Genomic DNA, 27,052 nt, shown 5'->3' with positions numbered 1-27,052 from the left:
CCTTAGTTCGTCCAAGTACTGAAGAAAGTAGATACAAACTGCTGGCTCAAAGGGCGTGAATGTCTGAAGGAGGTGAAATTCTTTTATATGCGTTGATGTCAGTGACAGGCGTGCAGAGGCGTTGATGATTAGACTGCCAATTGTCGATTTATGGCTAAGCGGTGCAGATCGAGGTGGGTTGAGTGGTCTATAGGTTTTTGCGGGGCATGGCCTCCGCCGAAGCCTGCCTGGGAAATGAACTCCTCTGCTGCCTCTGCTGCCTGCCAGCAGTAGTGGCTTCTTCCTGATCTTCGTTCTCCTGTGCCAGCGTCGTTGAGTCCTGGGCTTCATTCTGGGAGTCTGCTATTTAGACGTGCAGCTAGTGTCTGCAGGTGTGGGCTGGGTGGCTCTTGTCGGCTTCTCCACAATCCTATGAGAATTTAATACGGAATTAATAAGCCCTCTAGCCGGACTAGTCTGCAGAAAAGCAAGCAGATTTTCTCAAGTTCTTCATGAGCTGCTTGTTGTGATTCAAGAAGTGAAAAGACACTTCCTACTGTTCTATATCAGTCTAATTTTGGTTGGGTACAAACTAGGATATCATAAATCTTTCTGATACTGCATTTGATGTTCTGCTCCATAGACATTACCCCAAATCTAGATAAACCCTGTTACTACATTGAAAGGTTCTTTGACATGAGAATGCTACCTCGATATATGGTAACTTGCCAATTTGCCGCTACCTTAGAAATCACCCATCATTCTTGTATGCAACTTTACAACATTTGTTTTACACACCAGCCCTTCCAGAGTTTTACCCTGAGGGTTCATCATTGAAGTCGTTCATGAAACTTCTGCTAGTATATCTTCTCTGACTAGTAAACTTACAGAAAATTGCTTCTGCAATATCTATTAATGAGAGAAGCTTATGTGATAAATCATGAAACAATTCTTCGGCGTTGAACTATTTTCAGACGCAAAATGGAGAACAATGAGGGAAAACTCTATATTCAGGAGCTACAAACTGCAAGCTGCTGGTGCAGCGCTACATGTGGCACCATACAGCTTGGATATTGGCAAGGCATCACTACAGAGTTCAGGAATGCTCTCTCTACTTCCTCTCAAGCATTTCTTCTGAGCAAGCAGATGTCATACTCCACCGCTGCATCGAAGGGCAGTGTGATCCTGCTGTCTAATGTAAACCCATATTCCTCCTAGGACATCCTTAGCAGCTCGCCGAAGACTGTCATCTCGAGGTACGTCAAGGGGACCTCGAACCTCCTCCCATCGGCCGTGTACATGGCGCAGTGGCCTTTATCTGTGATTGGTGATGTTGTGCAGCATGCTTCGTCATCACTAGAGGGGTTGTTGACCTTTTTTCCACTTGCTCACTAACTGAGCGAGTCTTTTGGGATGTATCGTGGCCATGCTTGTGTGTTCTTGGTTCTGAGGTATGTAGCTCAGAAATTCTTGATCTGTGAGTTTGTTGATGAAGTGGTGGTGTACTACTAGCTAGCCCATGAATATATAGGCACAACCATATGACTAATTTGCATTTGGAAGGGGATAACACCATGAGCTTGGTGAGTGCAATGGTGCCTGTAAAGGGAGGCATCCAGATTCAGATCAGATTTGCTGTGTTGGATGAATAGCAACTAACTCTTTACTGAGGGCCAAAGACCAGTACATATACAGGTGTGGCAAAGTGCAGAAAAGCCCCTTATACAATGGGGATGTACACAATGAACTATACACATCTAACACCCCCCCTCAAACTCATGGTGGATCAACAACACTGAGTTTGGAGAGGAAAAACCCATGCTGCGCTCGAGTCTGTGCCTTCGTGAAGAAGTCAGCCAACTGTAACTCAGAGGGCACATAGTGAAGAGCGAGAGTCTGATCCTGCACAGCAGCACGCACAAAGTGGGCATCCACACCGATGTGCTTGGTGAGCTCATGCTTCACCGGGTCACGCGCAATACTGATAGCACCGGTACTGTCGGACAGGAGAGGAGTTGAGGTAGTAGCAGACACACCAAAATCCTCAAGTAACCGCCGTAACCAAATCACCTTAGCGGTCAACATAGCCATGGCTCGCAACTCAGCCTCTGTACTCGAGCGAGAAACTGTAGTCTGCTTCTTTGTCTTCCAGGCAATAAGAGAGCCATCAAGAAAGACACAGTAAGCAGACAGCGAGCGTCGATCAGAGGGATCACTAGCCCAGGTAGCATCAGAGTAGGCCTGGAGCGCAAGAGAGATGGAGTGGGGAAAGAAAAGGCGCTGAGAGATCGTGCCACGAAGATATCGGAGAACACGGAGGAGGTGACTATAGTGGACAGAGGTGGGGGCTGAAACAAACCGACTGAGGATGTGGACAGGATAGGAGATGTCAGGGCACGTAACAGCCAGATAGACAAGGCTGCCAACGAGGTGACCATAGCGAGTGGGATTAGGAAGAGGGTCACCATCAGAGGCACGAAGCTGAACGTTGAGCTCCATAGGAGTCACAACAGTGCGCTCATCACCAAGGGCAGCGCGAGCAAGAAGATCCTGAATGTATTTTTCTTGGGAGATGTAGAAGCCATCAGGGGTCGAGGAGATCTCAATCCCAAGAAAATAGCGAAGAGGACCAAGATCAGTCATAAGGAACTGCTCGTGAAGGCGGGCCTTAACAAAGGCGATGTAATCAGTGTCGTCACCAGTGATGATCATGTCATCAACATAGAGAAGGAGAAGAGTCTGACCACGAGGAGACGTGTGAATAAACAGCGCGGGATCATGGTCACTGGGCAAGAAACCAGCCGTGGTCACCACAGATGCGAAGCGCTCAAACCAGGCGCGAGGGCCTGTTTGAGACCATATAGAGAGCGGCGAAGTCTACAGACCATACCATCAGGAGCATAGTACCCCTGTGGTGGTTGCATATAAACTTCCTCACGCAACTCGCCATTGAGAAAAGCGTTCTGAACATCAAGTTGAGAGATAGACCACTGACGAACAGAAGCCACAGCAAGAAGAGTGCGGACAGTAGTCATGTGGGCCACATGAGCGAAAGTCTCATCATAATCGCGCCCCTGCTCCTGCTGAAAGCCACGGGTCACAAGACGAGCTTTGTAGCGCTCAAGAGAACCATCGGAGCGAGTCTTAAGCTTGTAGACCCACTTGCAGGTGATGGGACGGACACCGAAAGGGAGGGGAACGAGATCCCATGTGCCAGAGCGCTCAAGGGCAGCAAGCTCCTCGGCCATCGCAAGCTGTCATTCAGGCTGAGTCATGGCAGTGCGATAGGAAGTGGGCTCAGTCAAAGCAGAGAGACCGTACCGATCAGGGGAGTAGCGATTAGGCGGAGGGCGAGGCCGAGCACGAAGGTTATGAACTGGAGGGGGTGTGAGAGGAGGTGCACCAGAGGTGGAAGGCTCGTCAGAGGCAACATCCTCAGTACGAGAACGGCGAGTATAGTGGAGAGGAAACGATGAGAGAGGGCGACGGACTGGAGAGGATGGGGGAGAAGTGGAGGAGGAGGGAGAAGACGGGGTCAGAGGTGAATGAGAAGGAAGGAGAGGTGCCGGAGGAAGAGATGACACAAGAGGCACATAGCAGGGTGTATCGGGGAGAAGAAGGAAAGAAAGGTCGTCCACAGAGAAGCTGGAGGAAGAAGAACGTGGGTAGTAAGAGCGAGACTCGTCAAAAGTCACATCACGCGAGATGCGCAAGCGACGACCCACTGGATCCCAACACCGATAGCCCTTGTGCACATCACTGTAGCCAAGGAAAACACACTCGACCGACTGAGCAGTCAGTTTGGTGCGTTCGCGGGGGGCAAGAAGAACGTAGCAGACGCATCCAAACATTCGAAGAGCTGAGTAGTCAGGAGAGCGACCGGTGAGACACTCCATAGGAATGGCACCCTGCAGAGCAGCCGATGGCTGAATGTTGATGAGATAGGTGGATGCGGAAACAGCCTCAGCCCAAAAATGGGGTGGAAGGGAAGCAGCAATCATCAGCGGACGAGCCGTCTCAAGCAAATGACGATGCTTTCGCTCGGCAACACCATTCTGTGCATGAGCACCCGGACAGGAGAACTGGGCAAGAGTACCCTGTTCCGCGAGAAAACCACGCAACAGCTGAGAGATATGCTCTCCAGCAGAGTCAGCACGAAAAGTGCGAATGGGCGTGGCAAATTGGGTGTGAACCATGGCAGCAAAACGTTTGTATATAGGGAGAACTTCGCTACGAGATTTCATAAAGTAGAGCCAAGTGTAGCGAGAGAAATCATCAATAAACAAAACATAGTAGCGATGACCACCTTTCGAATCAAAGGGAGTAGGACCCCAGACATCAGAATGAACTAAGTTAAACGGACGCTGAGATACAGACTCACTAGTAGGATAAGGTAACTGAGTCTGTTTGCCAAGTCTGCAGCCATTACAATGTAAGGAGACATCTCCAGATACAGACCCTAAGAGGCCCTGACGAACTAAGGAAGACAAGCGAGAGCCACAGATGTGACCGAGGCGATGATGCCACTGCTGGAAGGACACAGGCGAAGAGGCGTCAAGAGCATGAGAGCTGGCATGAGTGGTGGCAGCGGAAGGAACACAAAGCCAGTCAACCTCCCAAAGGCCCTCTGACTCACGGCGCCTGGGGCCAGCACCAACCAAAGCCTTGGTGCGACGATCCTGAATGGAGCAAGAGTCGGTATCAAGAATGACACGACAACCAGAATCAGTAAGTTGGGCAGCGGAAAAAAGATTCATGGTAAGGCGAGGAACATGTGAAACACTCGGAACAGAAAAAGATGGAGTGGAAAGAATACCACGACTAGTAACAGGAAGAGATGTGCCATCGGCAGTAAGAACATTGACAGGCAAATCAAGAGGTCGGAGAGAAGATAGTACGGAAGAATCAGAAGACATATGAAAAAAAGCTCCAGAATCCAGAACCCACGAAGATGTACCTGACTGTGTAGATGCCTGTGATGGTGAGAAGGAGGATGCAGTCACAGCAGCAGCAGAGCCAGTCGACGAGGAGCCTGAGGAAGCAAGGAGACGCTTGAGGCGAACAATGTCCTGGTCAGTGAGTGACGGAGTCGAGGAAGACACAGGAGGTCCACCGGAGGAGGAGCGCCTCTGGTCTCGTTTCTTTTGACGACAATCAGACTCTGGGTGACCTTGCCGGGAGTAGTAACCACAGACGGTGTCACGGCGCGACGTGCCCTTCTCAGCATAAGAAGGACGGCTCACCCCCCTGGAGGAGTAGGCAGGAGCGGTGAGGCGAGCAGACGACACAGGAGCCCGGGCAGCCAACACTGACGGAACCAGAAGCAACCCAGCAGAGCGAAGGCGTGTCTCCTCAGCACGAAGCTCGGCAAGCACCTCCGAGATAGGAACACGACCACGAGCAAGCAAGTGAGCACGCCTGGGCTCAAACTCAGAGCGGAGATGAGATAAGAACTCATGAACCCTCTGAAACTCCAAGTCAGACCGCGTAGTCTGACAGCAACGGCAAGTGCCACAAACAACTGTCCACAGTGAGTCAAGCTGACGCCAGATGGCAGAGCACTGAGAATAGAACTCATCAACAGACGAGTCACCCTACTGAAGAGCATGCTCCTGACGCACCACAGAGAGGTATAAAACATCGCCAGAGGGCTGATAGTGCTGACAAAGATATGACCACATCGCTGCAACAGTGCCAAGGGCCATGAACTCGGAAGCAAACTGAGGGAGGACACTGGCAGTGAGAACAACAGCAGCTCGAGCATCATCATTGCACCACTAAGTGTAAGTAGACAGATCATCCCGGTAGACAGAAAGAGCATTAGAGTAGGCAGATACCTGCTGATCATAGGCATCAACTGCAGCATCATCAAGAGCCTTGGCTGCATCCCGATCAGCCTGAGAAGCATCAGCAGCAAGCACCGGCGGTACTGGCGGAACAGGCGCCACCGGAGCAACAGGGCACGGCGGACAGTGTACCTCGCCAGAGAGAACACCCCACAGCAGAAGACCGCGCATATGAATACGCATGAAACCGGCGAACTCAGCATAGTTGGTGCCATCAAAGATCACCGAGCAGCGAGGAACAACCACATAACCCGAGGATGACATACTGAGATATCCCTTTGTGCTGTTTCTGCCTCCTTTTTTTGGACAAAGAACACCCGAACAGAGGCCGGAGGGAGGGGCCCGAACTAGATGCAAGAGAAGCCCGCGCACGACCGGCTCGGGAGGCAGCAACGGTCCTGGCGCACGACCGGCTCGGGAGGCAGCAGCGGTCCTGGCGCACGACCTGCTCGGGAGGCAGCAGCGCGCAAGGCGCACGACCGGCTCGGGAGGCAACAGCGCTCGAGGAGAGGTCAACGCCCCCCGCAGCCCGCAGAGGAAGCAGATCGAGGCCGGGGCGGATTCTGATCCCGACCGTGGAGAGGTCAACGCCCCCCCCCCCCCCCCCGCAGCCCGCAAAGGAAGCAGATCAAGGCCGGGGCGGATCCTGATCCCGACCGAACGCGGGGCGACCAAGGCCCGGGCGGATCCGGAGCGAGGGGTGGGCGAGGAGGAACGGGCGTGGACCGGGAGGCCAGGCACGGGACGAGCAAGCCCCGGTGGAGCCGCGGCGAGGAGAACCAGGCGGAGCCCGCGACGAGCCGGACCAGGCTGGACAAGAAGACCGGGCAGAGCTCGGGTCAGGAGAGCCGGAATCGGGCAGAGAGCAGGCCGGAGCGAATCGGGGGAGAAGATCTAACACGGAGTTGCAGCGTGCGAGAGGAACCTAACATCTGATACCATGTTGGATGAATAGCAACTAACTCTTTACTGAGGGCCAAAGGCCAGTACATATACAGGTGTGGCAAAGTGCAGAAAAGCCCCTTATACAATGGGGATGTACACAATGAACTATACACATCTAACATGCTGGGCCATGGCTTTCTCTATAGGCAAAGGTAGTGGACTACTGGCTAGGCATTCAGATGCATTCTACAGTAGTCCAGTCCTTGATGCTAAACTTGGTAGGTGCATTTTGCAACCATCCGGGGACCAGGATTTATGGATGCGCTCTTTTCTGTTCAGCATTCTACACTAAAAGATTGAAAGATATGCTGATTCAAAAGCCATCACTTTAATGATCGGATGGCCTATATCCGTGCCTTCGCCACAATTACGTGATTGCAATGAGGTGAGGTGCCGAGCCAGCATCATAGGTGACAAGGCACATGATGGTCCAGGAGCCTTTCATAGGCAGATGCAGAGTTCACTTCATTGCTTTTGGGTGTGTACTTTGCACTTACAGCTGCAGCTGCATGTTAGGTGTTTGTTGGTTTAACAGTGCTTTGATTGCTTCAGATCTGGAAGGTTCCTGGGAAGTTCCATATCTCATTGTCCACCCATGGCCTGCATGGTTTCTAGCATAGCATGTGTCAGCCATTTTCGGGTATCATCCTTCCATTTAGCTGAGCAGTTGAGGGTTTGCAGGTCATAGCCTTGAATCTAACCAAGGACTTGTCATTAGTTTTTCTTTTTCTTTTTTTATTAGGAAGTGAGCATGCTGTAATATGAGTTGCAATGCAAGGCATATTTGTTGGTTTATCTTAGATAATGATTAATGAACCTAGCTTTGCCTGATGATTTACTTGGACATCCATGACACAAAGATAGCATGGAAATTTATTTTTTACTCCCTCCGTTCCTAAATATAAGGTGTATTAGTTTTTTTAAAAAGTCAACTGTTGTCTATGTTTGACCTACTTTACAACAAAATATATAAAGATTTATAATACTAAATATATAAAATATAAAAATATAGTTCATAATGAATCTAGTGATCATGATTTGGAATTCTAGACATTGATATTTTTGTCTATAAACTTGGTCAAACTTAGAGAAGTTTGACTTTTTGGAAAAATAATACACCTTATATTAAGGAACGGAGGGAGTATGAGCTATTCTGCATGACAGACCTGACTTTTGAACCATTGCAGGTTTGCTGGTCCTGATTTGAGTATAATTTGACGATTTTGTCATCGGTTGTTCAAAAGGTCACATCCCATCTCCATCTGCAAATATTTTATCACCGGTTGTCGGTTGAACAGCTTTCTTTGTAAATTTTTTTGTCCGAAGGCCATATAACTGCACAAAAGAAATTTGTCTACACATACTGCTTAGGTTCTAAAAACTGTCATCAATCATTTATCTTTGCAACAAAGTATATGTACACATTGAAAGAACAATGCCTCTAACTACTGTCAATCTTCCTTGATTGCTTCTTTGCTAGCAAGATCAAATGCTACACATAAACTGTTTTCCTTGGTCTATTTTCCTATATCTCTGCAGATGGTAATCAGGAGCTGCAGACACCGAAATGCTGGCTAACTCCCAGATGTGGCTCCACATGATAGTGGCATGGCATCGCCATAGTGTTGAGGAACGCAGCCTCCATCTCTGCGGAGGCGCTTCTCCTGAGCAAGCACATGGCGTACTCCATCATCGATGCGTCGCAGGGAAGCGTGATTCTGGCACCGTCAACGCCTGCGAAGCCGAACTCCTCTTGGGACATCCTCAAGAGCTCACTGAAGACGGTCGTGCCGAGGAACACAAGCGGCACCTCGAACCTCACACCGTCGGCTGTGTACACGATGCAGTGACCCTTGCCAGCCACTGACGAGCACAATGTGCCGCACGACCCTCCGGTTTCTTCTGCGGACATTGATGACGACCAGGTGAGCCTCTTTCTCCCCATAGCCGTCACACTCTGCCACTTCTTTGCAAGCCGAGTGAGTGTCTTGGCACTCAACATGGTAGTTTCTTGTGTTTCTTGAAACTGGAGAAATTCCTCTGCTAGTTGGAGGTTGGAATGCCTTTTTCTGTGGATAAAGTGGTGGTGTTAAGACTAAGAGGGCATTTAGCCATGGATTTATAGCCCAGGGGTAAAGCGGGCGCCCACATATGGTGGCAGTGTGTGATAGTTGGGCAGGAGACAATACCATGAGTATGGTACGTGCGGTGCTGCGGTTTTGGAGGTGCCGTGATGTGATCTGGATCAGGTCTGCTGGGCCCGAGTGTTTGGCACTTGCTCGAGCCTGCACTGGACGTCTCGTCCTCACAGCCGTGGTGATCGGTTTACTGGGGAAATATGGCACCAGCGTGGGGACCCCATGTGGTTCTCTAGCCAGAAGCACATTTCAGACATGGATGGTGCTTGGAAATCTCGGCAAAATCAGTCATCACGTTTGGTGTCTGCAGCCAGTTGCAAGAACACGCAGAGCACTCATGGCATTGTCCCCTGCCCAACGCTCTCGCTGATAGCTACACACTAACCACGCGCATATGCACTGCCCTGACTCCTTTCTTCCTTCTACTATAAATCCATGGCCTGCTCAGCACAAACTTCATCTCATCTCAAGCAGCATCACAACCTACAACACACCTTCAGACTTCCAGAGCCAAAGTGAAATTTAGCCAGCCGGAAACACATCCGACTCAACCATGATCCATCCAAAGAAGCTTGCTCAGCTGGCCAAGAAGTGCCGGCGGATGTTGGCGGCTGGAGCTGGTGCCCGCCGTCGGCATGCCTCGGACATGGCCGACGATGAGTGCTGCAGCACAGTGTCATCTGTGGTTGCCGATGAGGGCCACTGCGTGATGTACACCAGCGACGGAACCCGGTTCGAGGTCCCTCTGGCGTACCTCGGGACGACGGTCTTCGCCGAGCTCCTGAGGATGTCCGAGGAGGAGTTTGGCTTCGCGAGCGGCAGTGACGGAGGCAGGATCATGCTGCCCTGCGATGGCACTGTGATGGAATATGTCTTGTGCCTGGTCAGGAGGGAGGCCTCTGAGGAGGTCGAGAGGGCGTTCTTGAGCTCCATTGTTGGGCACTGCCACAGCTACAATGCTAGCTGCATGGCACCATCAATGGGACTCGGCCATCAATTTGCTCTTTGTACTTAGCTACTAGCTTAGCTTCTGAAATATTTTTAGTTAGGACTAAGAGGAGCTCTGTAGAGCCTCATGTAATACTCAATGATCACAGTAAATGATACGAAGAGACAAATTTTCTAGTGAAGAAATTGGAGTATTTGACACATCCTTGAACATAGTTCATATATACTAGTGAAGAAAGTAGAGAGAAACCATGGACTTAAGTTTGTGGTCAGGTGGCTGGACTCAGTAATGGCGCTGCGAAGGGGTTGGGGATGAGAGGATCAGATAGACAATGAACAAACTGCTGTTCCTTTACAAAAAGAACTGCTGTTCCTACCTCCAACTAGAAATGTCGGATTGAGACTGCGTGTCCCAGATGGAGGTGGGTTGAGCAGTTCATAGGATCTGGTTAGAGGTAGTAACAGCGGCTTTCACCATGCATGTCACTGCCGGAAGTGGCTTATTCCTGATCTCCATTCCTCATGTGTTGGAGACTGCTATGCGTTGGCTGCGCAGATTCTCGTCAACTCACCACACTTTGGTGGAAATCTAGCATCATAGGGGACATGGCACATTATGGTCTTCATAGGCAGATGTGGAGTTTACTTCATTGCTTTTGGGTGTGTACTTTGCACTTACAGCTGCAGCTGCATGTTAGGTGTTTGCCGGTTGGTTTAACAGTACTTTGATTGCTGCAGATCTGTCAAGTTGCTGGGCAGCTCCATATCTCATTGTCCACCCATGGTCTGCATGGTTTCTAGCATAGCATGTGTCAGTCATGATCCGGTAACTTCCTTGCATTTAGCTGGGCAGTTGAGAGTTTCACCAAGGGATTGTCATTAGTTCCATGTTGGCATTTCTTTTGGGGAAGTGAGCATCCTGTGATGCTAGTTGCGTACTTGTTACGGTAATGAACCCGGCCTTGCCTGATGATTTACTTGGACATCCATGACACAAACATAGCATGAATTTTTTTTGCCAAGTATAAATCTTGACGAGCTTATTCTGCAGACCCGATTTCTGAATGCTAGTAGGTTTGCTGGTCCTGACTTGAGTATAATTCGCCCAATTTGTCATCGGTTGAACAACTTGCAGTAGCCTTTGTCCAACAATTCAACCTACCTAATCCATCTACAAGGACTTACCTGCCCTACCTAAACTTTCTTTGTAATAATTTGTGTCTGAGGCCATTTAATTGCAAATAAGAAATTTGTCAATGCTTAGTGATCAATCATTTATCTTTGGAACATAGAATATGCATACATTGAAAGAACAATGTCTCTAACTACTGTCCATCTTCCTTGATTGCTTCTTTGCTAGCAAGATCAAAATGCTTACACGCAAAGTGTTTTCCTTAGTCTATTTTCCTATATCTCTGCAGATGGTAATCAGGAGCTGCAGACACCGAAATGCTGGCCAACTCCCAGATGTTGCGCCACATGATAGTGGCATGGCATCGCAAAGGTGTTGAGGAACGCGGCCTCCATCTCTGCGGAGGCGCTTCTCCTGAGCAAGCACATGGCATACTCCATCACCGATGCATCGCAGGGCAGCGTGATTCTGCCACCGTCAACGCCTGCGAAGCCGAACTCCTCTTGGGACATCCTCAAGAGCTCGCTGAAGACGGTCGTTCCGAGGAACGCAAGGGGCACCTCGAACCTTGCACCATCGGCAGTGTACACGACGCAGTGGCCCTTGCCGGCCACCGTCGAACACGACCCTCCGGCTTCTCTGGATGTTGATGGCGACCAGGTGAGCCTCTTCCTCTTGATAGCCGCCACCCTCTGCCACTTCTTGGCCAGCCGAGCTAGTGTCTTGGCACTCATCATGGTAGTTTCTTGTGTTTCTGGAACTGGAGAAATTCTTCTGCTAGTGGGAGGTTGGAAGGCCTTTGTCTGTGGATGAAGTGTGTTAGGAGGGCATTTAGCCATGGATATATATATATATATATATATATATATATATATATATATATATATATATATATATATATATATATATATATATATATATATATATAGCCCGGTGGTAAGGCGGGCGCCCACATATGGTGGAGTGTTTGATAGTTGGGCAGGAGACAATGCCAGCGTATGGTACGTGTCCTGCTGCAGTTTTGGAGGCGCCGTGATGTAATCCGGATCAGGTTCTGCTGGGGCCAAGTGTTTGGCACAGCCGTGGTGATCGGTTTATAGCACGACCCTCCGGCTTCTTTTGTGGATGTTGATGGCAACCAGGTGAGCCTGTTCCTCCCGATAGCCGCCACCCTCTGCCACTTCTTTGCCAGCTGAGCGAGTGACTTGGCACTCATCATGGTAGCTTCTTGTGTTTTTGGAACCGGAGAAATTCTTCTGCTAGTTGGAGGTTGGGATGCCTTTGTCTGTGGATGAAGTGGTGGTGTTTGGTGGTCACTAACCATGGATTTATAGCTCAAGGGTGAAGGGGCACCCACATATGATTTAATGTGTGATGATTGGGCAGGAGACAATGCCATGTGTATGGTACGTGCGGTGCTGCAAATTTTGGAGGTGCCGTGATGTGATCTGGATCAGGTCTGCTGGGGCCAAGTGTTTGCCACTTGCCGGAGCTTGCGCTGGACGTCTAGCCTGCACAGCCATGGTGATCGGTTTGCTAGGGAAATGGCACGAGCACGAGGACCCCATGGGGCTCTCTAGCCACAAGCACATTTCAGACATGGATGGTGGCATGGTGCTTGAAAATCTAATCAAAGTCATTCATCACATTTTCTGCAGCTACTTCCACCAACATTGCATACAGAGCACTTGTGGCATTGTCCCCTGCCCAACGCTCTCGCTGATAGTTACACACAACCTACACGCATATGCACTGTGTGAGCCCTCTCTTCGTTGTTCGTTCTACTATAAATCCATGGCCTTCCCAACACAAGCTTCTTCATCTCATCTGCAAGCAACATCACAGTCTACAACACACCTTCAGACTTTCAGAGCCGAATTAAGTGAAATTTAGCCAGCCAGGAACACATCAGACTCAACCATGATCCATCCAAAGAAGCTTGCTCAGCTGGCCAAGAAGTGCCAGCGGATGTTGGTGGCCGGAGCCGGTGCCCGCCGCCGGCAGGCTTCAGACACGGCCGATGATGAGTGCGGCAGCACAACGTCATCTGTGGTCGCTGATGAGGGCCACTGCGTGGTGTACGCCACCGACGGAGCACGGTTTGAGGTCCCTCTTGCGTACCTCGGCACGACGGTCTTCGCCGAGCTTCTGAGGATGTCAGAGGAGGAGTTTGGCTTTGCAAGCGGCAGCGAGGGAGACAGGATCATGCTACCCTGCGACTCCACGGTGATGGAGTACGTCTTGTGCCTTGTCAGGAGAGAGGCCTCTGAGGAGGTCGAGAAGGCATTCTTGAGCTCCATTTCTGGGCACTGCCCCAACTACAATGCTAGCTGCATGGCTCCATCAGTGGGAATCAGCCATCAATTTGCTCTTTGTACTTAGCTACTAGTTTAGCTTCTGAAATAGTTTCTTGGTTAGGACCGAGAAAATCTCTATACAGTTTTATGTAAGATCGATTATAACAGGAAATGATACAAAAGGGTCTCAACTTTCTGGGAGAAATTGGATTATTTGACACATCCTTTATAATAGTTCATATAGAGTACTGAAGAAAGTAGATGGAAACCACGAGTTTTCGTGGTCGTGATTTGCGGGGTCAGGGAGCAGCAGCTAAAAGTAGAGGACAGTGCAGCAGAGGGCATGGCGATGGGGAGGATTAGATGAACAATCACCAATCTGCTTTTCCTACCTCTAACTAGAACCATGGGATTGAGATTGCGTGTCCCATATGGAGGTGGGTTGAGTAGTTACTGTTCTGGTTAGTGGCTTAGACCGTTAGAAGTAGGAATGGCGGTTTGTCACCTAGGAAATGAACGCACTGCTGGAAGTGTTCAATTCTAGATCTTTACTCCTTGGCTCGCCACACTTTGGTGAGAATCCCACAGTAGAACTAGGAGTAGGTAGCAAAGCAAGCGAATCTCTGAACAAATTAGGATATGATGCATCCCTCTGTTACATGCTTTTGTTGTTCTGTTCTGTAGACATTGCCCAGAAATTCAATGAGCCTTGTAGTTGAACATCATTACTGTTGTATGCAAATCCAAATGTATGAAAAAAAACTGACAAAATTATGGCTGTAAATTCTGGGTTGCTAGGTTTCTGCTAGATCATTTTCCATAAGAAAAGGTTTCTGCTAGATTGGTTACAACCTTGCAAGATTGGAAAGACTTCACATATCATTTATTCAAGTGTAAACAGAAAGAATGCGGAAGAGTCCAATTGAAATATGAAGACAGTGCCCAGTTTACGTTGGCCTTCTATCTATGTCAAACTAATTTACAGTCAAGCACTAAACTGATAAGAACTAGGAGCCGCAAACAGCCATTTGTTGGTTAACACCCGGAGATGGTGCTACGCAGCTTGTATGGTGGCATGGCATCGCCATGGAGCTCAAGAATGCCTTCTCAACCTCCACTGAAGCATTTCTTCCAAGCAAGCTCATAATGTATTCCGTCACCGTGGCATCACAGGGCAACATCATTCTGCCATCACCGCTTACAAGACCAAACTCCTCCTGAGACATATGGATGAGCTCTCTGAAGATCATCGTGCCAAGGTACGCCAATGGCACCTCAAACCGCCTCTCGTCATCAGTTGTGTACATGACACAGTGGCTCTTGCCTGCCACTGCCATTGAGCACCCTTCGGCTTCTTTTGTCGCCGTCATGGTAAGCTGCTTCCTGCTGAGGTATGCTACCCTTTGCCACTTCTTTGCTAGTTGAGCAATTCTCTTGGCACTGACCATGTCCGGTCCTTCTGAAAGGTGGAAACTGGAGACTCTACTTGAGTTGCAATGTTTTGTTTGTGTTGAAGCAATGCTATTTGGAGGTCACTGAACCAAGATTTTGTACCTAGAGCCCGAAGGGGAGTAGGACACTGTCAAGTGTCATTGATATTTGGCAAGGGGACAACGCTATGAGTCTGGTACGTGCAAGTGCAATGTCGCAAGCAGATCAGGGCAATGCTATTGAGACTGGATATTGATTTGAGCCAACTGTTTGGTGCGTGCCGGGCACATCACCAGGCACACACCGCCACTGACATGTTTAGTGGATTAGCAGCACGAGGACCCCATGCAAACTGGGTTCAACGCATGAGCATCAGTTTCTTGCAATAATATATTGGCAGACAAGACTTCTGGTTGCGATGGGGAAATCTAGCCAGCATGTTCAGTTGCCGATATATAGTCTTCCTTTAGTTTGGCAGATGAGAAACTGACTTAGTTGGATCAGTAATTTAGTGTGTTCTTAACATTTTTATTAGGTGTGGAAGGGACAGTGTTAGTTGACGTAACACACACCTCTCTGAACATTGTCATAACTCAGTCTTGTTGATAGCCTACCTGATTTGTAGCATTGCATGTGGAAGCCATCCCTTTGCTCCTTCTCTGCACTTTCCTTTGGGCCTTCAGTTAGCTGCATGCATCTGTGAAATGAATAACAGGCATCTACTATATCTTGCACCCGACACTACCTTCTGTAAAGTTTTGTGGGTAGGACATTCAATTTTTCAGTAACAGTTAACCATCACTTGCTTTTACCCCAATAATAAAAACCTCCCTTATACCCATTAAAACCCTGTGGAGACCATGCTTTCTATTCCATTTTTGTGTTTGCTATCATACTTCATTTCTTATTGGATTGATGGCGTTGCAATAATGTCCAGAGGATTCATCGTTAGAATGGCGCCTGTATCACATGGTCATTTCACTAATTCATAACTTTTTGATCTTTTTAATGTTCCGGCATATATTGAATAGATTGTATGGAAACTTGTTGTATATTCTCTGTGGAGCAAGATACGAAACGGAAATGTAATTAAGAGAAGAATGCATACTGCTGGTGGCCATAATGCTGCTTTGTTGCATTGATGATCAGATTGCTGTACATACAATTTTGCTGCCCCTATTATCTACTGTCTAACTATCTTACACTACCCAGGCAAAGTACTCAAAACAGAGGACATCATCAGGGCCTCTGCATGCATGTTCTTGAGAAGCTACAGACAGCAAATCTGTTGGCTGGCTCTGACATTAGGCATCCCACAGCCAGTGTAGTGGCAAGACGTCACCATAGATCAGATTGTTGCTTCAATGACGCAGCCAGTGTAGTGGCAGGGCGTCACCATAGAGCTGAGCAATGCACTCTCGACCTCGGCGGAGGCGCTTCTCCTCAGCAAGCACATGACATACTCCATCACTGCGGCATCACAAGGCAGTGTGATCTTGCCTTCGTTTGCAAAGCCAAACTCCTCCTGAGACATCCTCAGGAGCTCGCCGAAGACCGTGGTGCTGAGGTACACCAAGGGCACCTCGAAACGCCTCCCGTCGGCCGTGTACATGACACAGTGGCCCTTGGCTGGTACAGAACTGCAGCAGCCTTGATCTTCTTTGGCTGACACAGTGAGCCTCTTCCTCCCGAGTGCTTCCACCCTTTGCCACTTCTTTGCCAGTTGAGCAAGTCTCTTGGCACCGGCCATGGTTGGTTTCTTGGACTTTGTGTTTTCAGCTCGAAATCTGAAGAAGTGGGATAGATGTTGCAATGCTCAGTTGGTGGTGGATGGGGTGATGAAGAAGTGATGGTGTTGAGCTAGTCGCTTACTGAATTTATAAGCGAGGGGAAGAAAAAACTGATCTTGAGGAATATTTGTGATTCTCGGTCCCCCATCCTCGCTCTCGCGACCGCGTCGCCCCCCCCCCCCCCCCCCGGCCGGCCGGCCGCGCACCTCTCTCTCCCGCCTCCAGCCCCCCTCTCCCCTTCCTCCCCGCCGCCGTCGCTGGCGCCCGCGGCCGGCCTGGCCCCGGGGTCGCTGGTGGCGGCGGCCTTCCTGCCCTTCCCCTCCCGGTGGCTCCGGTGCGGGGCGGAGGTTGCACCAGGGGGTGCTCCTAGGCGGCGGCGGCCCTGCTGGCGGCAGGGTTCCCTGTCGCAAAGCAGGCGGGCGGCTGGGCGGCGGCGCCGTCGTTGGCGGCGGGGTGGCGCTGTGCCTCATCCTGGCGACAGTGCTCGGCCCAGATCGAGGCCCTACGGAGCCCATCTGGGCCTGGGCGGGCCGGCGGTGGGGCTGGTTGGCGGCGTGATTCCCGGGATGCAGGGGAGCGGCGTTGCGCGACGGGGGCTGGCGGCACCGATGCCAGCTTGCTGCAGCACGGCCGGCGGGGCTTAGCGGGCCCGTTTCGGGCCTGGCCGGGCTAGGGGTGGCCTGGTATGCCCCGCTGCCGTGTCCGGTGGGCTGCCGCGACAGTGCCGGAGGCACGACTTCCCGCACGACGGCGGTAGAGGTGGTTCCCTTCCGCTCGGCTTTGGTGTTGTTGTTCTCGTCGCGTGGCGCTTCTCTCTGGTCTTCTCGGCCTCGTGGTGGTCCTCGTAGTGAGACGGCGTGGGCGGTGGCGCAACCGCGGTGGCGCATTGGGTGGTTGTTTGGATGGTTGGCTCCGGATGAGCGGTGGTGTTTGGTGTGTGGGAGAAATCCTTGCCGGTTCGTCTGGCGCCGTTGCGGTGACACCGGCGGGTGCCACCATTCCTTCTTGAAGGGCGTCGGTGGTAGCCATCCCCTACTTTCCTCCGCATACCGGGGGAAACCCTAGGACTTGTTCGGGCAGCAGCGTCGTCGGCGTCGCATACCTTCTTGGAGGTGTTGGTTGGTATGTGGCACTCAGAGCCTCGGGCTGTGGTCGGGTGTTTCCGGAGGGCGCAGCGGTGGCGGGCCTTCCGCGCTTTGTCGATCTGCCGTTGTTGGCATTATGTTTCTTCTCCTTTTTTTTGTCTTTGGGCTTGTTGTGCTGCTCGCCCTAGCGTCGAGATGTATCCTATGTTGGCTGGTTGCTTTGGAATACAAAGCGGGGGAAAACCCTTTTTCGGTAAGCGAGGGGAAGGGCATTGTGAAGGTGAAGCATGGTTTTCATTGAGAAGAGCTGGCAGGGGACAAGGCCATCGGATCAGCGCATGCAATGTCGCAACATGATTCATTTGGATTAGATTACGGTGGGGCCAAATGTTTGGTATATGCGGGAGCCTATAGTCGTAACTGGGTAGGCATTGGTTGGCTTGCTCATCATTCGTGGCTGCTATACCAAACCGCGTAGGCGCGTAGCAGAGTCGTATCGAGGGCATGGTTATTGGCAACTTGTGGGGAGGGGACAGCGATGGGTTCCAGATTGAGGGATTGAACAATTTCGGTGACGGTGAGCACTCGCTTCCACTATCTATGTGCTTTCTCCTGGAAGATAGCTAAAGTGCATTTTGACATTGAGTTTGAAAAGCTTTGCTTCGGTCTAGCACATGATGTGTCTGTGTTTAAGCTGAAGCACGTCTCTGACGCATCTTGGGTTCCATATGTATTAATAACAATTTCAATGTGACGTTTCAATGGTAAAAAACCGGAGTCGCTCCCGCGGGCGACTCTGGGAGCCAACCCTAGCGCCGCCGCTTCCCTCCCTTTCCTCGCCGCCGCCGGTGGCGTCGCCGGCCAAAGGCCGCGCGGAGTAGGCGGCGGCGGGGCGTCTTCTTCCCGCGTGCTGGAGGCGTGCGTCGCGGGGCGCGGCCTTCTGCGTCGGCGGCGACGGTCGTCGGCCCGTCCACGGGCTCTACTTCCTCCCCCCGGCGTGTGGCGTCCCGATGGTCCTGCCCCCCTCCCCTTCCTTTGCGGCGGATCTTGGGGCTCCGGGGGCGGGGGCCTTGCTGGCGGCGGATCTGGGTGCTCCTACCCAGATCCGGGTGGTGGCGGCAGCGGACGTGTGGGTGGCGGCGACGACCTGGCTAAGGTGGTGGCGGGGCGGCCGGTGGTCAGGCTGCGCCTTTCGGGGTGGAGGGGCGCCGGGCATCCATGGCCGAGAGGCGGGCCGCGTCTTCGGCGGCATGCCGCAGCTGCTGCAAGGTGGCTAGGGGATGCTCCTCGGGGTCTCGGCTTGGATGTGGGCTGCCACGGCGTGGTGGTAGCTCATGGTGATGGTCTGGTTCGTTTCACGGGGGCGCCCGGTCCCCTCCGGCGTTGGCCGTCTGTGAGTGGCCTGCCTCGACCTTCGATTCCTCCCCTCGTCGTCTGGGCTCTACCCTCGTCATAGGGCTGGTCCGCTCCCAGTTGCGGTCCATTGCTCGTCTCGTGCCCGTGGCTGCGAGACCGAGCTCGTCTCGCGCCCGGCGGCAGGACCGAGCCCATCTCGCGCCCGGCGGCAGGACCGAGCCCCGTCTCGCGCCCGGCGGCAGGACCGAGCCCGTCTCGCGCCCGGTGCAGCAGGACGGGTGATGGAGGCCTTTTTTGGCCGGCCCTTTGGGTCTCGGCGCGGGGGGCTGCCCAAGGGTGTGAAAAGGAGCGGCCTTTCCACTCGTCTCTTTGGTTGGGGTAGCGACTGGTCTCGGGTGAGGTGGGGTCAAGGTCTTGGATGTCGGGGCGGCGGCCGTGGTGGTGGTAGCGCGGTGCTCACGGGCAGAGCCTGTGGCTTGGTGCTGCCCGGTGACCATGGTTGTGTGGGCGGCATGGTGGCAGGGGTGTGGCGTTCGGTGCCGATGAGTGTTTGCTGGGGTGAAAACCTGTTCTATCTTCGGACGGACCGGCGGCGACGTAGCACGTTACCTTCTTGAAGGCGTCGTCGCGGCTCTCACCGGTCATCGTGTCGCTCCAGGGGTAACTCTGACCCTCGGGTCGGGCGGTGGCGGCGCGTTGGCGTCGTAACCTTCTTGGAGGCGCCGCCTTGGATCTCACGGTTCGTCATATGCGGCTTCATCTCTTCGCGGTGGCGTGTTCACGGTGGAGGTCCCCGATTGCTCTTGTAGTGTTAGGGGTGGTGTTGCTGCGCTCAGCGCCTATGTATCCCGCCTTGGGTGTGTGCGTGTGTTTGTCGTGGGGTGCGTTTGTACTTGGGCTGTGGTTGATCTTTACTTTATATATATAAAGCGGGGCGAAAGCCTTTTTCGGCAATGGTAAAAAACCTCCTCCAATTAATAGTTGGGTTTCTCAAACATAAGTACTCCCTCCGTCCGGAAATACTTATCATCAAAATGGATAAAAAGAGATGTATCTAGACGTATTTTAGTTCTAGATACATCCCTTTTTATCCATTTTGATTTGATGACAAGTATTTTTGGATGGAGGGAGTATTTGGACTAAATTCAGAGTTATAGTATTCCTTAGCATATGAGAAACAAACTTGGTTAGCGTATTTTTAACATTTTGATTAGGTGTGAAAGGGACGGTGTTAATTGATGCAACACACATACAACTTGCTGAACAGTGTCATAATTGAGTTCTGTTGATGGTCTGCCATTGCATGAGGAAGCCCCATTCCGTAGATCCTTCTCTGCACTTTCCTTTGGGCCTTCAACCAGCTGCATTTGTGAAGTGAATAATTGGCATCTCTATATCTTGCACCGACACTACCTTCTCTAAAGTTTTGTGGGTAGGACATTCAGCTTTTCAGTAACAGTTAACTATCACTCTTTTTACCCCCAAAAATAGATCTGCCTTATAACCCTAAATACTTGTAGAGTAAACCCTGGTTTCTATTCCATTTTGTAATTTTTTCCTACTTATTTTATAAAACGAAAAAGGCTTTCGCCCCGCTTTATATATAAAGCATAAAGCAAATCGCCACAGAGCATACAAACAGAGTCAAGTCCACACCCACCCACCCAAGTCAGGGCACAGCTCAACAAGCCCAGAAAATAAAAAGAAAACAGAACACGCCGGTCGAAGGAAGCCTCTAGTCTGGATCCGGCGGTGGAGGCGGCGGCGACAGGTGGACGGCCATCGGGCGGAGGTCGGCGATGAAGAATGAGATGGCGTCGCGGTCCGGGGGGTGGCTAAGAGGCCGCCAAAGCTGCAAGAAACCCGAGAGTTTGAAGAGAGCGTCAGTAGCCCGTCGGAGGGGATTACGCTGAATCACGAGTTTATTGCGAACAGTCCAGAGGGTCCAGGCAAGAACCCCAACCTCAAGCCACCTAATGTGGCGAGAGGTCGCAGGGGACAACTGGAGTTCAGCAAATAAGTCCGGGAAATTGGTGTGGCACCAATTTCCACCGACCGCCTCGCGAAAGCAGCTCCAAAGGAACTGGGCAGAAACGCAGGAGAAGAAAATGTGGTTCGAGTCTTCAGGAACGCCACAGAGCGGACAGATGCCGGTACCCAGGCCATTGCGCTTGCAGACCTCCACCCCGGACGGGACCCAACCGCGAATCCATTGCCACATGAAGATACGAATTTTCAGGGGTACGTGGATGGACCAAACCATCGACAGGGGAAGGGGGCCGGAGGATGGGGCAATGGCCAGGTAAAGCGACTTGGTGGAGAACTGGCCCGGCGGCTCAAGGCGCCAGCGCACCAGGTCAGGGCCACCATCTACCAAAGACTCATGGAGAGCAACACAGTCAAGCAACTCACGCCAGGCAGCGGATTCCGCGGGCCCAAAAGGCCGTCGGAAAGCAAGGCGCCCTAAGTCAAGAAGGGCCCTATCAACAGAAAGCATGGGATCGACGGAAATAGAGAAGAGGACGGGGAAGCGGGCCGCAAAGGGAGAGTCCCCGGCCCAGCGATCAAACCAGAAGAGCGTCGAGCAATCGGATCCCACCGAGATGGAGGTCCCTATGCGGAGGACCGGGAGAAGCTGGACAATAGATTGCCAGAACTGAGAGCCGCCCGATTTTTGGTAGAAGGCTAGGGGCTGTCCATGCAGGTATTTGTTCCAGATAATGTCAAGCCAGAGGCCACCGTGACCTTGAGAGATGCGCCAAAGCCAACGAGAGAGAAGGGCAATATTCATCCTTTTAGGCACATAATGCCCAGGCCACCTTGCTCCCTGGGTTTGCAAATGTCAGGCCAGCTGACCATATGGTACTTCTGCCTGTCATTGTCTCCAGCCCAGTAAAAGCGGGACTGGATCTTGGCGATCTCCTTGTGGAGAGACTCGTGGAGGCTGTAGAAGCTCATAAGAAACAAGAGGAGACTGGAGAGGGATGAGTTGATGAGAATAGTCCGGGCGGCCTTGGACATCCACCTCCCCTGCCAGGGCTCGCAACGAGTTTGGAGCTTGGCCACAGAGGGGCGCAAATCTGCGACAGAGAGCCACGAATCACAAATGGGCGTCCCCAGGTAGGAAGTGGGGAAGGAGCCCATGCGGCAATTAAGTCTGTTGGCGATGGCCATAGACTCGGAGGGGGAGTATCCCATCACCATAACATCACTCTTGTCGAAGTTGATCTTGAGGCCCGACATCTGTTGGAAGCAGAGAAGGAGGAACTTGAGGATAGCGATGTCCGCCTCCGAGCCTTCGACCATGATGATAGTGTCGTCAGCATATTGGAGGATGGAGATCCCAGAGCCACCGGAAAGGTGGGGAGTAATCCCACGAATGTGGCCAGTGGCTTTTGCCTTATCCAGGATGGAGGCAAGTGCGTCTACGACCATATTGAACAGGAACGGGGAGAAGGGGTCGCCTTGACGAACCCTACAAAGGGTGGGGTAGAAAGGACCAATCTCGCCGTTGATGTTCACTGCCGTGCGACCGCAAGAGACCATTTGCTTGACTCTCGTGATCCACCGGTCATCGAAGCCCTTCCGAAGAAGGACTTCCCGGAGAAAGGACCAGCAAACCGTATCGTACGCCTTGTGGAAATCAATCTTCAGAAAAACCGCCTTGAGGCGTTTGACGCGGACTTCATGAAGAACTTCATGAAGGACAAGGACCCCATCCAGGATGTACCGGCCCTTAATGAAGGCCGACTGGTTAGGGTGAGTCACCCGGTCAGCCAGCAGGGTCGCCCTATTGGCGTACCCTTTGGCCAGGATCCGGAAGATCACATGAATCACCGTGATCGGGCGAAACTAGCGGATGTCGGACGCCCCAGGGACCTTGGGGATGAGAGAGATGATCCCGTAATTGAGGTGCCCAAGATCAATGGAGCCAACATAGAACTCCTCGAAGATGGCCACGACCTTTGGTTTAATCACGTTCCAGAAGGCCTAGAAAAATTTGACCGAGAGGCCATCCGGTCCCGACGCCGAGGAAGAATTCATGCCCTTGATGGCCTCCAAAACCTCCTGCTCAGGAGCCGTCAGGGCCTCGTTCTCCGAGGCAGACACCAACTGGGAACCAGCCCAACAATCGGGGGCGAGAGAGATGCCGCTCCTAGGAGCGGCAGAGAATAAGGACCTATAGAAGCCGTCAACGTGGGCCCGAATGTCGCGCGGGTCCTGAAGGAGAGTCTCACCATCCCATAAGAGGGGGATGGTGTTGCGTCTACGGAGTCCGTTGGCGATGGCCTGGAAGTATGCCGTATTCGCGTCTCCCTTCAAGACCCATTTCTGCGCGCCCCGAAGGCACCAATAGGCCTCCTCATCGATGTAGATTATGGAGAGCTGGTCTTCAAGGTCATACCGGGAGAGCCACTCGTCCGGAGAGAGACCCACCGCGTCCGCCCGAAGGTCGAGAGCCTGAATCGCGGATAACAGCACCTTCTTACGCTCCCTAACATCTCGATCCAAATTTGCACCCCAACCCTTCATGAACTGCCTCCCGCGTTTCACACAGAAGTGCCACGCGTCAATGGCCGAAGGAGGCCGAGGGTGGTGGTGGGCCCGAGCCTCGATCCACCGAGCGCAGACGGCGTCGGTAAACCCAGCCTGGGAGAGCCAGAAAGTCTCAAAACAGAAACGAGGGGTGACCGGCGGACGCTTGTCCATGGAGGAGAGAAGCAGGGGGCCATGATCCGAGCCAATCCGAGTGATGGCGCGGAGGGAGGCTAGGGGACAACGGAGGTCCCAATCTGGGGACACTAAGACCCTGTCCAAGACAGACTAGGTCGGGGAGGCTTGCCGATTGGTCCAGGTGAACCGGGCACCAATCCTATCGATCTCCCGGAGGGCGAGGTCGGCAATGAAGTCATTAAACATCTGCATCCTCGTAAAGCAGGCATTATCATTGCTCTTGTCTTCCGCCACGCGCAGGAGGTTAAAATCGCCGCCCACTACCACAGGAAGGGAGGCAGCAGAGATCTTCCGGTGGAGCTCCTCAAGGAAGGCGGCCGACCTACTATGGTCGGCAGGCCCGTAGACGATGATGACCTCCCACTTGACATTGAGATCTCTCTCGAACAACTCCATGCTGACGAAGAATTCTCCCCGATCCATGCTGCCCACCTCGAAGGTGGCATCCTTCACACCTAAAAGGATGCCACCCGAGTGACCTGCGCTCCCACTAGAAGGGAGCCAATGCCACGCAAAGAGGTGGGAGCTCGGACGGTCAAGCTCAGGGAGCGAGAAATCGAGACACATGGTTTCTTGAATGGCTACTATGTCGATGTGTTCCTCTCGCATGTACTCCACTAGTTTGCGGCAACGGCCATCATGGCCGAAACTGCGGATGTTCTAGAATAGAGCCCGGAATAAGGAGCCATTGGGGGGCTGCTTGACCCTAGGACATGAGAGGCGCTTTGCGCACGGAGAGCCACTGTGCGGGAACGGGTGCGACCACGGATCTCCTCCCCAACCGCAGGGAGGGGAGGGGCCGTCAGCCGCAGCACGGACGGTGGGGGGGGGGGCACTCCAACCGCATGGGGGGGGAGGCAAGAGGAGAGCCGCACGGGCCTCCGTGAGTCTCCCATCAAGAATCTCGCGAGCTCTGTAGCCGCTATCTGGGCTAAAGGGGGTCCAGCTTCCCCTCTAAAAATGATCGTGGAGTCGGAGGCCACCTTAGCGAGGTTGCCAAGAGGGATGGACTCAAGCGCAGAGAAGGAACAAGATGAAGCAGAGGGGGGAACGGAGGGCGTACCTGGCTCCAGGTTACGAGCAGCACCACGTAGCTCCGCCCGCTCGGGGATGGGAAAAGCCGGGCTGCCCTCAGGGTGAGCAGCGTCCAGTCTCACACTCCGACGGGAAGCGATCACCGGGGATGAGGTCGACCGGCCGCGGCGGGAGTAGGCGACGGAGCGGGGGGGAGGGGGCTGGGCAGCCATTGGAGTGGGTATCCTAGCCTCCCCTTTCCCAGACAGAGCCACCGCAGGAGAGGCCAGAAGAGCGGGCCTGGAGCAGCTGAGGAGGGGCGGAGCTGGAGACGACGACACGGAGGGCAGGAGCATTGACGCAGAGACGGCCTTGGGGCCCGCAGCAGGGGCAGCCCGCGGGGGTGGCGAGGGAGGCGGCGCCTCAGGCCGAGAGGGGGGCGACAACGGGGGGTGGCGAGGCCGGAGGGGGGAGGTCCACCCCAGGAGGCGACGTCCCCACCGAGGGCGCCGCCGGAGCATCCGGGAGCAGGCCGAGGGACAGGACCGCCGAGTCTCGAGTGGAGGGGGGAGGCGAGGGGGGGGGGAGCGTGGGGAGGAAGCCGGGCAGACAACCAGCCCCACACTGGAGACGTCGCTCCCCTCGAAGGACGACGCCGCAGATACCGGAGGCCCGCCAAGGAGCAGGCTGGGCGCGGCCTGGCGGCCCTTGGCCCCCGCGGCAGGAGGGGGGGGGGGCGAAGGGGACGGGGAGCGGGAGTCCTCCGACGCCCCATCCTCATCTGAGCGGTGGGAGCGGGAGCGGTGGCAGCCGTGGTAATCCCCACCGGTCCCCGGGTTGCCACCGGGGAGGCCGCCGTTGAAGGAGCGGGGGCGGACAACGTGGTTGGGGGGCTCAGGGGCGATCCTGAGGTCGAAGCCCTGGTCGTTGAAGAAAACGCGTACAGAGGTGTGAAGCTTGGAGGAGTCGAGGCACTTGACCTTGACCCGGAGCTCCTCCTCCTTGCGCAGAGAGAGCTCATCGACCGCCACCACCTTGCGCAAGAGACGGGACATCTGGCGGATGACGGGCTCGGACCGCGCAATGTCGGGGAGGCCGGATATAAGATCCAAGCGGTGTCGAGAACAGCCACGACCTGGGCGTCGAGGATCGGCTCGGAGATCTCGACAACCAGCTGGTTGAGAGCGAGAGTGATCCGGCCACTACGCGTCGCGTAGCCGTAGCTGACGGTGTCGGGGAAGACGATGGAGAAGATGTGGCCGATGGTGGGGGTGACCACCCAGTCCCACTGGCGATGGTAGAGATGGTTGAGCTCTGCCTCGATCATCTCCGGGGATGCCACCCCATCGACGACCGTGACAACTGCCTGGAGGGATGGAGACGGCGGAGGGGCGTCGGGGACCTCGAGGTGGAAGAATCCCAACCCCTCGATCCCGTGCCCGTACATCATGAGCTCCGACACCACCGGTCTATCAGGGCACAGGAGAGCGGGTGGCCAGGGTCCTTGCAGAGGTAGCAGCACTGGGGATTGACACAGTTGACTTGCGAATGTCCCCTCACCCCACAGTTGAAGCAGGGAGGGCGAGGAAGACCCGATACGGGTCCGGGTGTGGTGGAGGAGCCCGGAACCGTGGAGGGGGGCACGGGTGGAGCGCCGCGAACACCCTGCCTCTTCTTCTTCTTGGCCGGCCCGGAACGACCGCGGGCGGTACCACCACCAGGGGCAGGGGCCGGCACCGAAGCCACGGGGGCGGTGGCGTGAGGAGGCACGTAGCGGCGGGGTGCCGGAGTAGGGAGGATCCCATCCCGGGGACGGGGGGAGCTGGGGCGCGCCGACCGGGATGGGGATGGAGAACGCCCACGACGAGGCGGAGGCGAAGGGGATCTCCGGCGAGACCGCCAATCCCCCGAGGAGGCCGGCCGAGGTGACCGGGACCGGCCCCGGTCATCCCGACGCGCAGGCGAACGGTGGCCATCCCGGAGCTCGCGAAGCTCCCGCCGGAGCTCCTCCTCGCGCCTAAGGGCGTCTGGTGAGGGGCGGGAGCTCTCGCGCTGGATCTCACCCGCCTTCCGCTTGGCGCGGGGAGCGCCGTCTGCCCAGTCGCGCGGCATGGGGGGCCGTGGCGGGGGGGGGGGAGGGGGGGAGGAGGGGAGGGCGAGGAAGGGGAGGTCGGCCGGCCGGGCGGCGGAGGAGGGGGGGCGGAGGGCACAGCCGGTGCCGTGAGAGATGAGTCGGGAGGGGGCAGGGAGGAGGGCGAGGAGGCGACACAGGAGGGAGGAGGACGAGGGAGGCCACACGGGAGCCAAATAGCAGAAGACCCGTCGGCACTGGGCCTAGGGCAGACAGCCGGCCCACC

At 53.8% G+C, this 27,052-nt stretch overlaps 5 protein-coding genes across 5 annotated transcripts; 2 read left to right on the top strand and 3 right to left on the bottom strand.

The window, feature by feature from the left end:
- Window positions 1-8,152: 8,152 nt before the first annotated feature.
- On the bottom strand, window positions 8,153-8,834 carry LOC123116781 (auxin-responsive protein SAUR36-like). Its single transcript, XM_044537688.1, has one exon. The coding sequence runs from the start codon at window positions 8,770-8,772 to the stop codon at window positions 8,317-8,319; it is 456 nt and encodes a 151-aa protein (XP_044393623.1). The 5' UTR covers window positions 8,773-8,834; the 3' UTR covers window positions 8,153-8,316.
- A 50-nt stretch (window positions 8,835-8,884) lies between these two features.
- Window positions 8,885-10,057, top strand: LOC123116780 (auxin-responsive protein SAUR36). Its single transcript, XM_044537687.1, has one exon. The coding sequence runs from the start codon at window positions 9,462-9,464 to the stop codon at window positions 9,921-9,923; it is 462 nt and encodes a 153-aa protein (XP_044393622.1). The 5' UTR covers window positions 8,885-9,461; the 3' UTR covers window positions 9,924-10,057.
- Window positions 10,058-11,174: 1,117 nt separating this feature from the next.
- Window positions 11,175-11,794, bottom strand: LOC123112968 (auxin-responsive protein SAUR36-like). Its single transcript, XM_044534074.1, has one exon. The coding sequence runs from the start codon at window positions 11,723-11,725 to the stop codon at window positions 11,285-11,287; it is 441 nt and encodes a 146-aa protein (XP_044390009.1). The 5' UTR covers window positions 11,726-11,794; the 3' UTR covers window positions 11,175-11,284.
- A 744-nt stretch (window positions 11,795-12,538) lies between these two features.
- On the top strand, window positions 12,539-13,584 carry LOC123116779 (auxin-responsive protein SAUR36-like). Its single transcript, XM_044537686.1, has one exon. The coding sequence runs from the start codon at window positions 12,909-12,911 to the stop codon at window positions 13,368-13,370; it is 462 nt and encodes a 153-aa protein (XP_044393621.1). The 5' UTR covers window positions 12,539-12,908; the 3' UTR covers window positions 13,371-13,584.
- A 2,204-nt stretch (window positions 13,585-15,788) lies between these two features.
- On the bottom strand, window positions 15,789-16,604 carry LOC123116778 (auxin-responsive protein SAUR36-like). The gene has a single exon (XM_044537685.1). The coding sequence runs from the start codon at window positions 16,464-16,466 to the stop codon at window positions 16,065-16,067; it is 402 nt and encodes a 133-aa protein (XP_044393620.1). The 5' UTR covers window positions 16,467-16,604; the 3' UTR covers window positions 15,789-16,064.
- Between the last annotated feature and the right edge of the window lie 10,448 nt (window positions 16,605-27,052).

This window comes from Triticum aestivum, chromosome 5B, assembly GCF_018294505.1.
Source record: "Triticum aestivum cultivar Chinese Spring chromosome 5B, IWGSC CS RefSeq v2.1, whole genome shotgun sequence".
Classification (NCBI taxonomy): Eukaryota; Viridiplantae; Streptophyta; class Magnoliopsida; order Poales; family Poaceae; genus Triticum; species Triticum aestivum.
Note: the sequence above shows the minus strand (reverse complement) of the source record. Positions and strands in the feature narration are given on the sequence as shown.

What these genes read in the sequence shown, in the direction of transcription:
- LOC123112968 (XM_044534074.1), bottom strand. Translation starts at nt 11,725, where the DNA reads ATGATGAGTGCCAAGACACTAGCTCGGCTGGCCAAGAAGTGGCAGAGG.
- LOC123116781 (XM_044537688.1), bottom strand. Translation starts at nt 8,772, where the DNA reads ATGTTGAGTGCCAAGACACTCACTCGGCTTGCAAAGAAGTGGCAGAGT.
- LOC123116780 (XM_044537687.1), top strand. Translation starts at nt 9,462, where the DNA reads ATGATCCATCCAAAGAAGCTTGCTCAGCTGGCCAAGAAGTGCCGGCGG.
- LOC123116778 (XM_044537685.1), bottom strand. Translation starts at nt 16,466, where the DNA reads ATGGCCGGTGCCAAGAGACTTGCTCAACTGGCAAAGAAGTGGCAAAGG.
- LOC123116779 (XM_044537686.1), top strand. Translation starts at nt 12,909, where the DNA reads ATGATCCATCCAAAGAAGCTTGCTCAGCTGGCCAAGAAGTGCCAGCGG.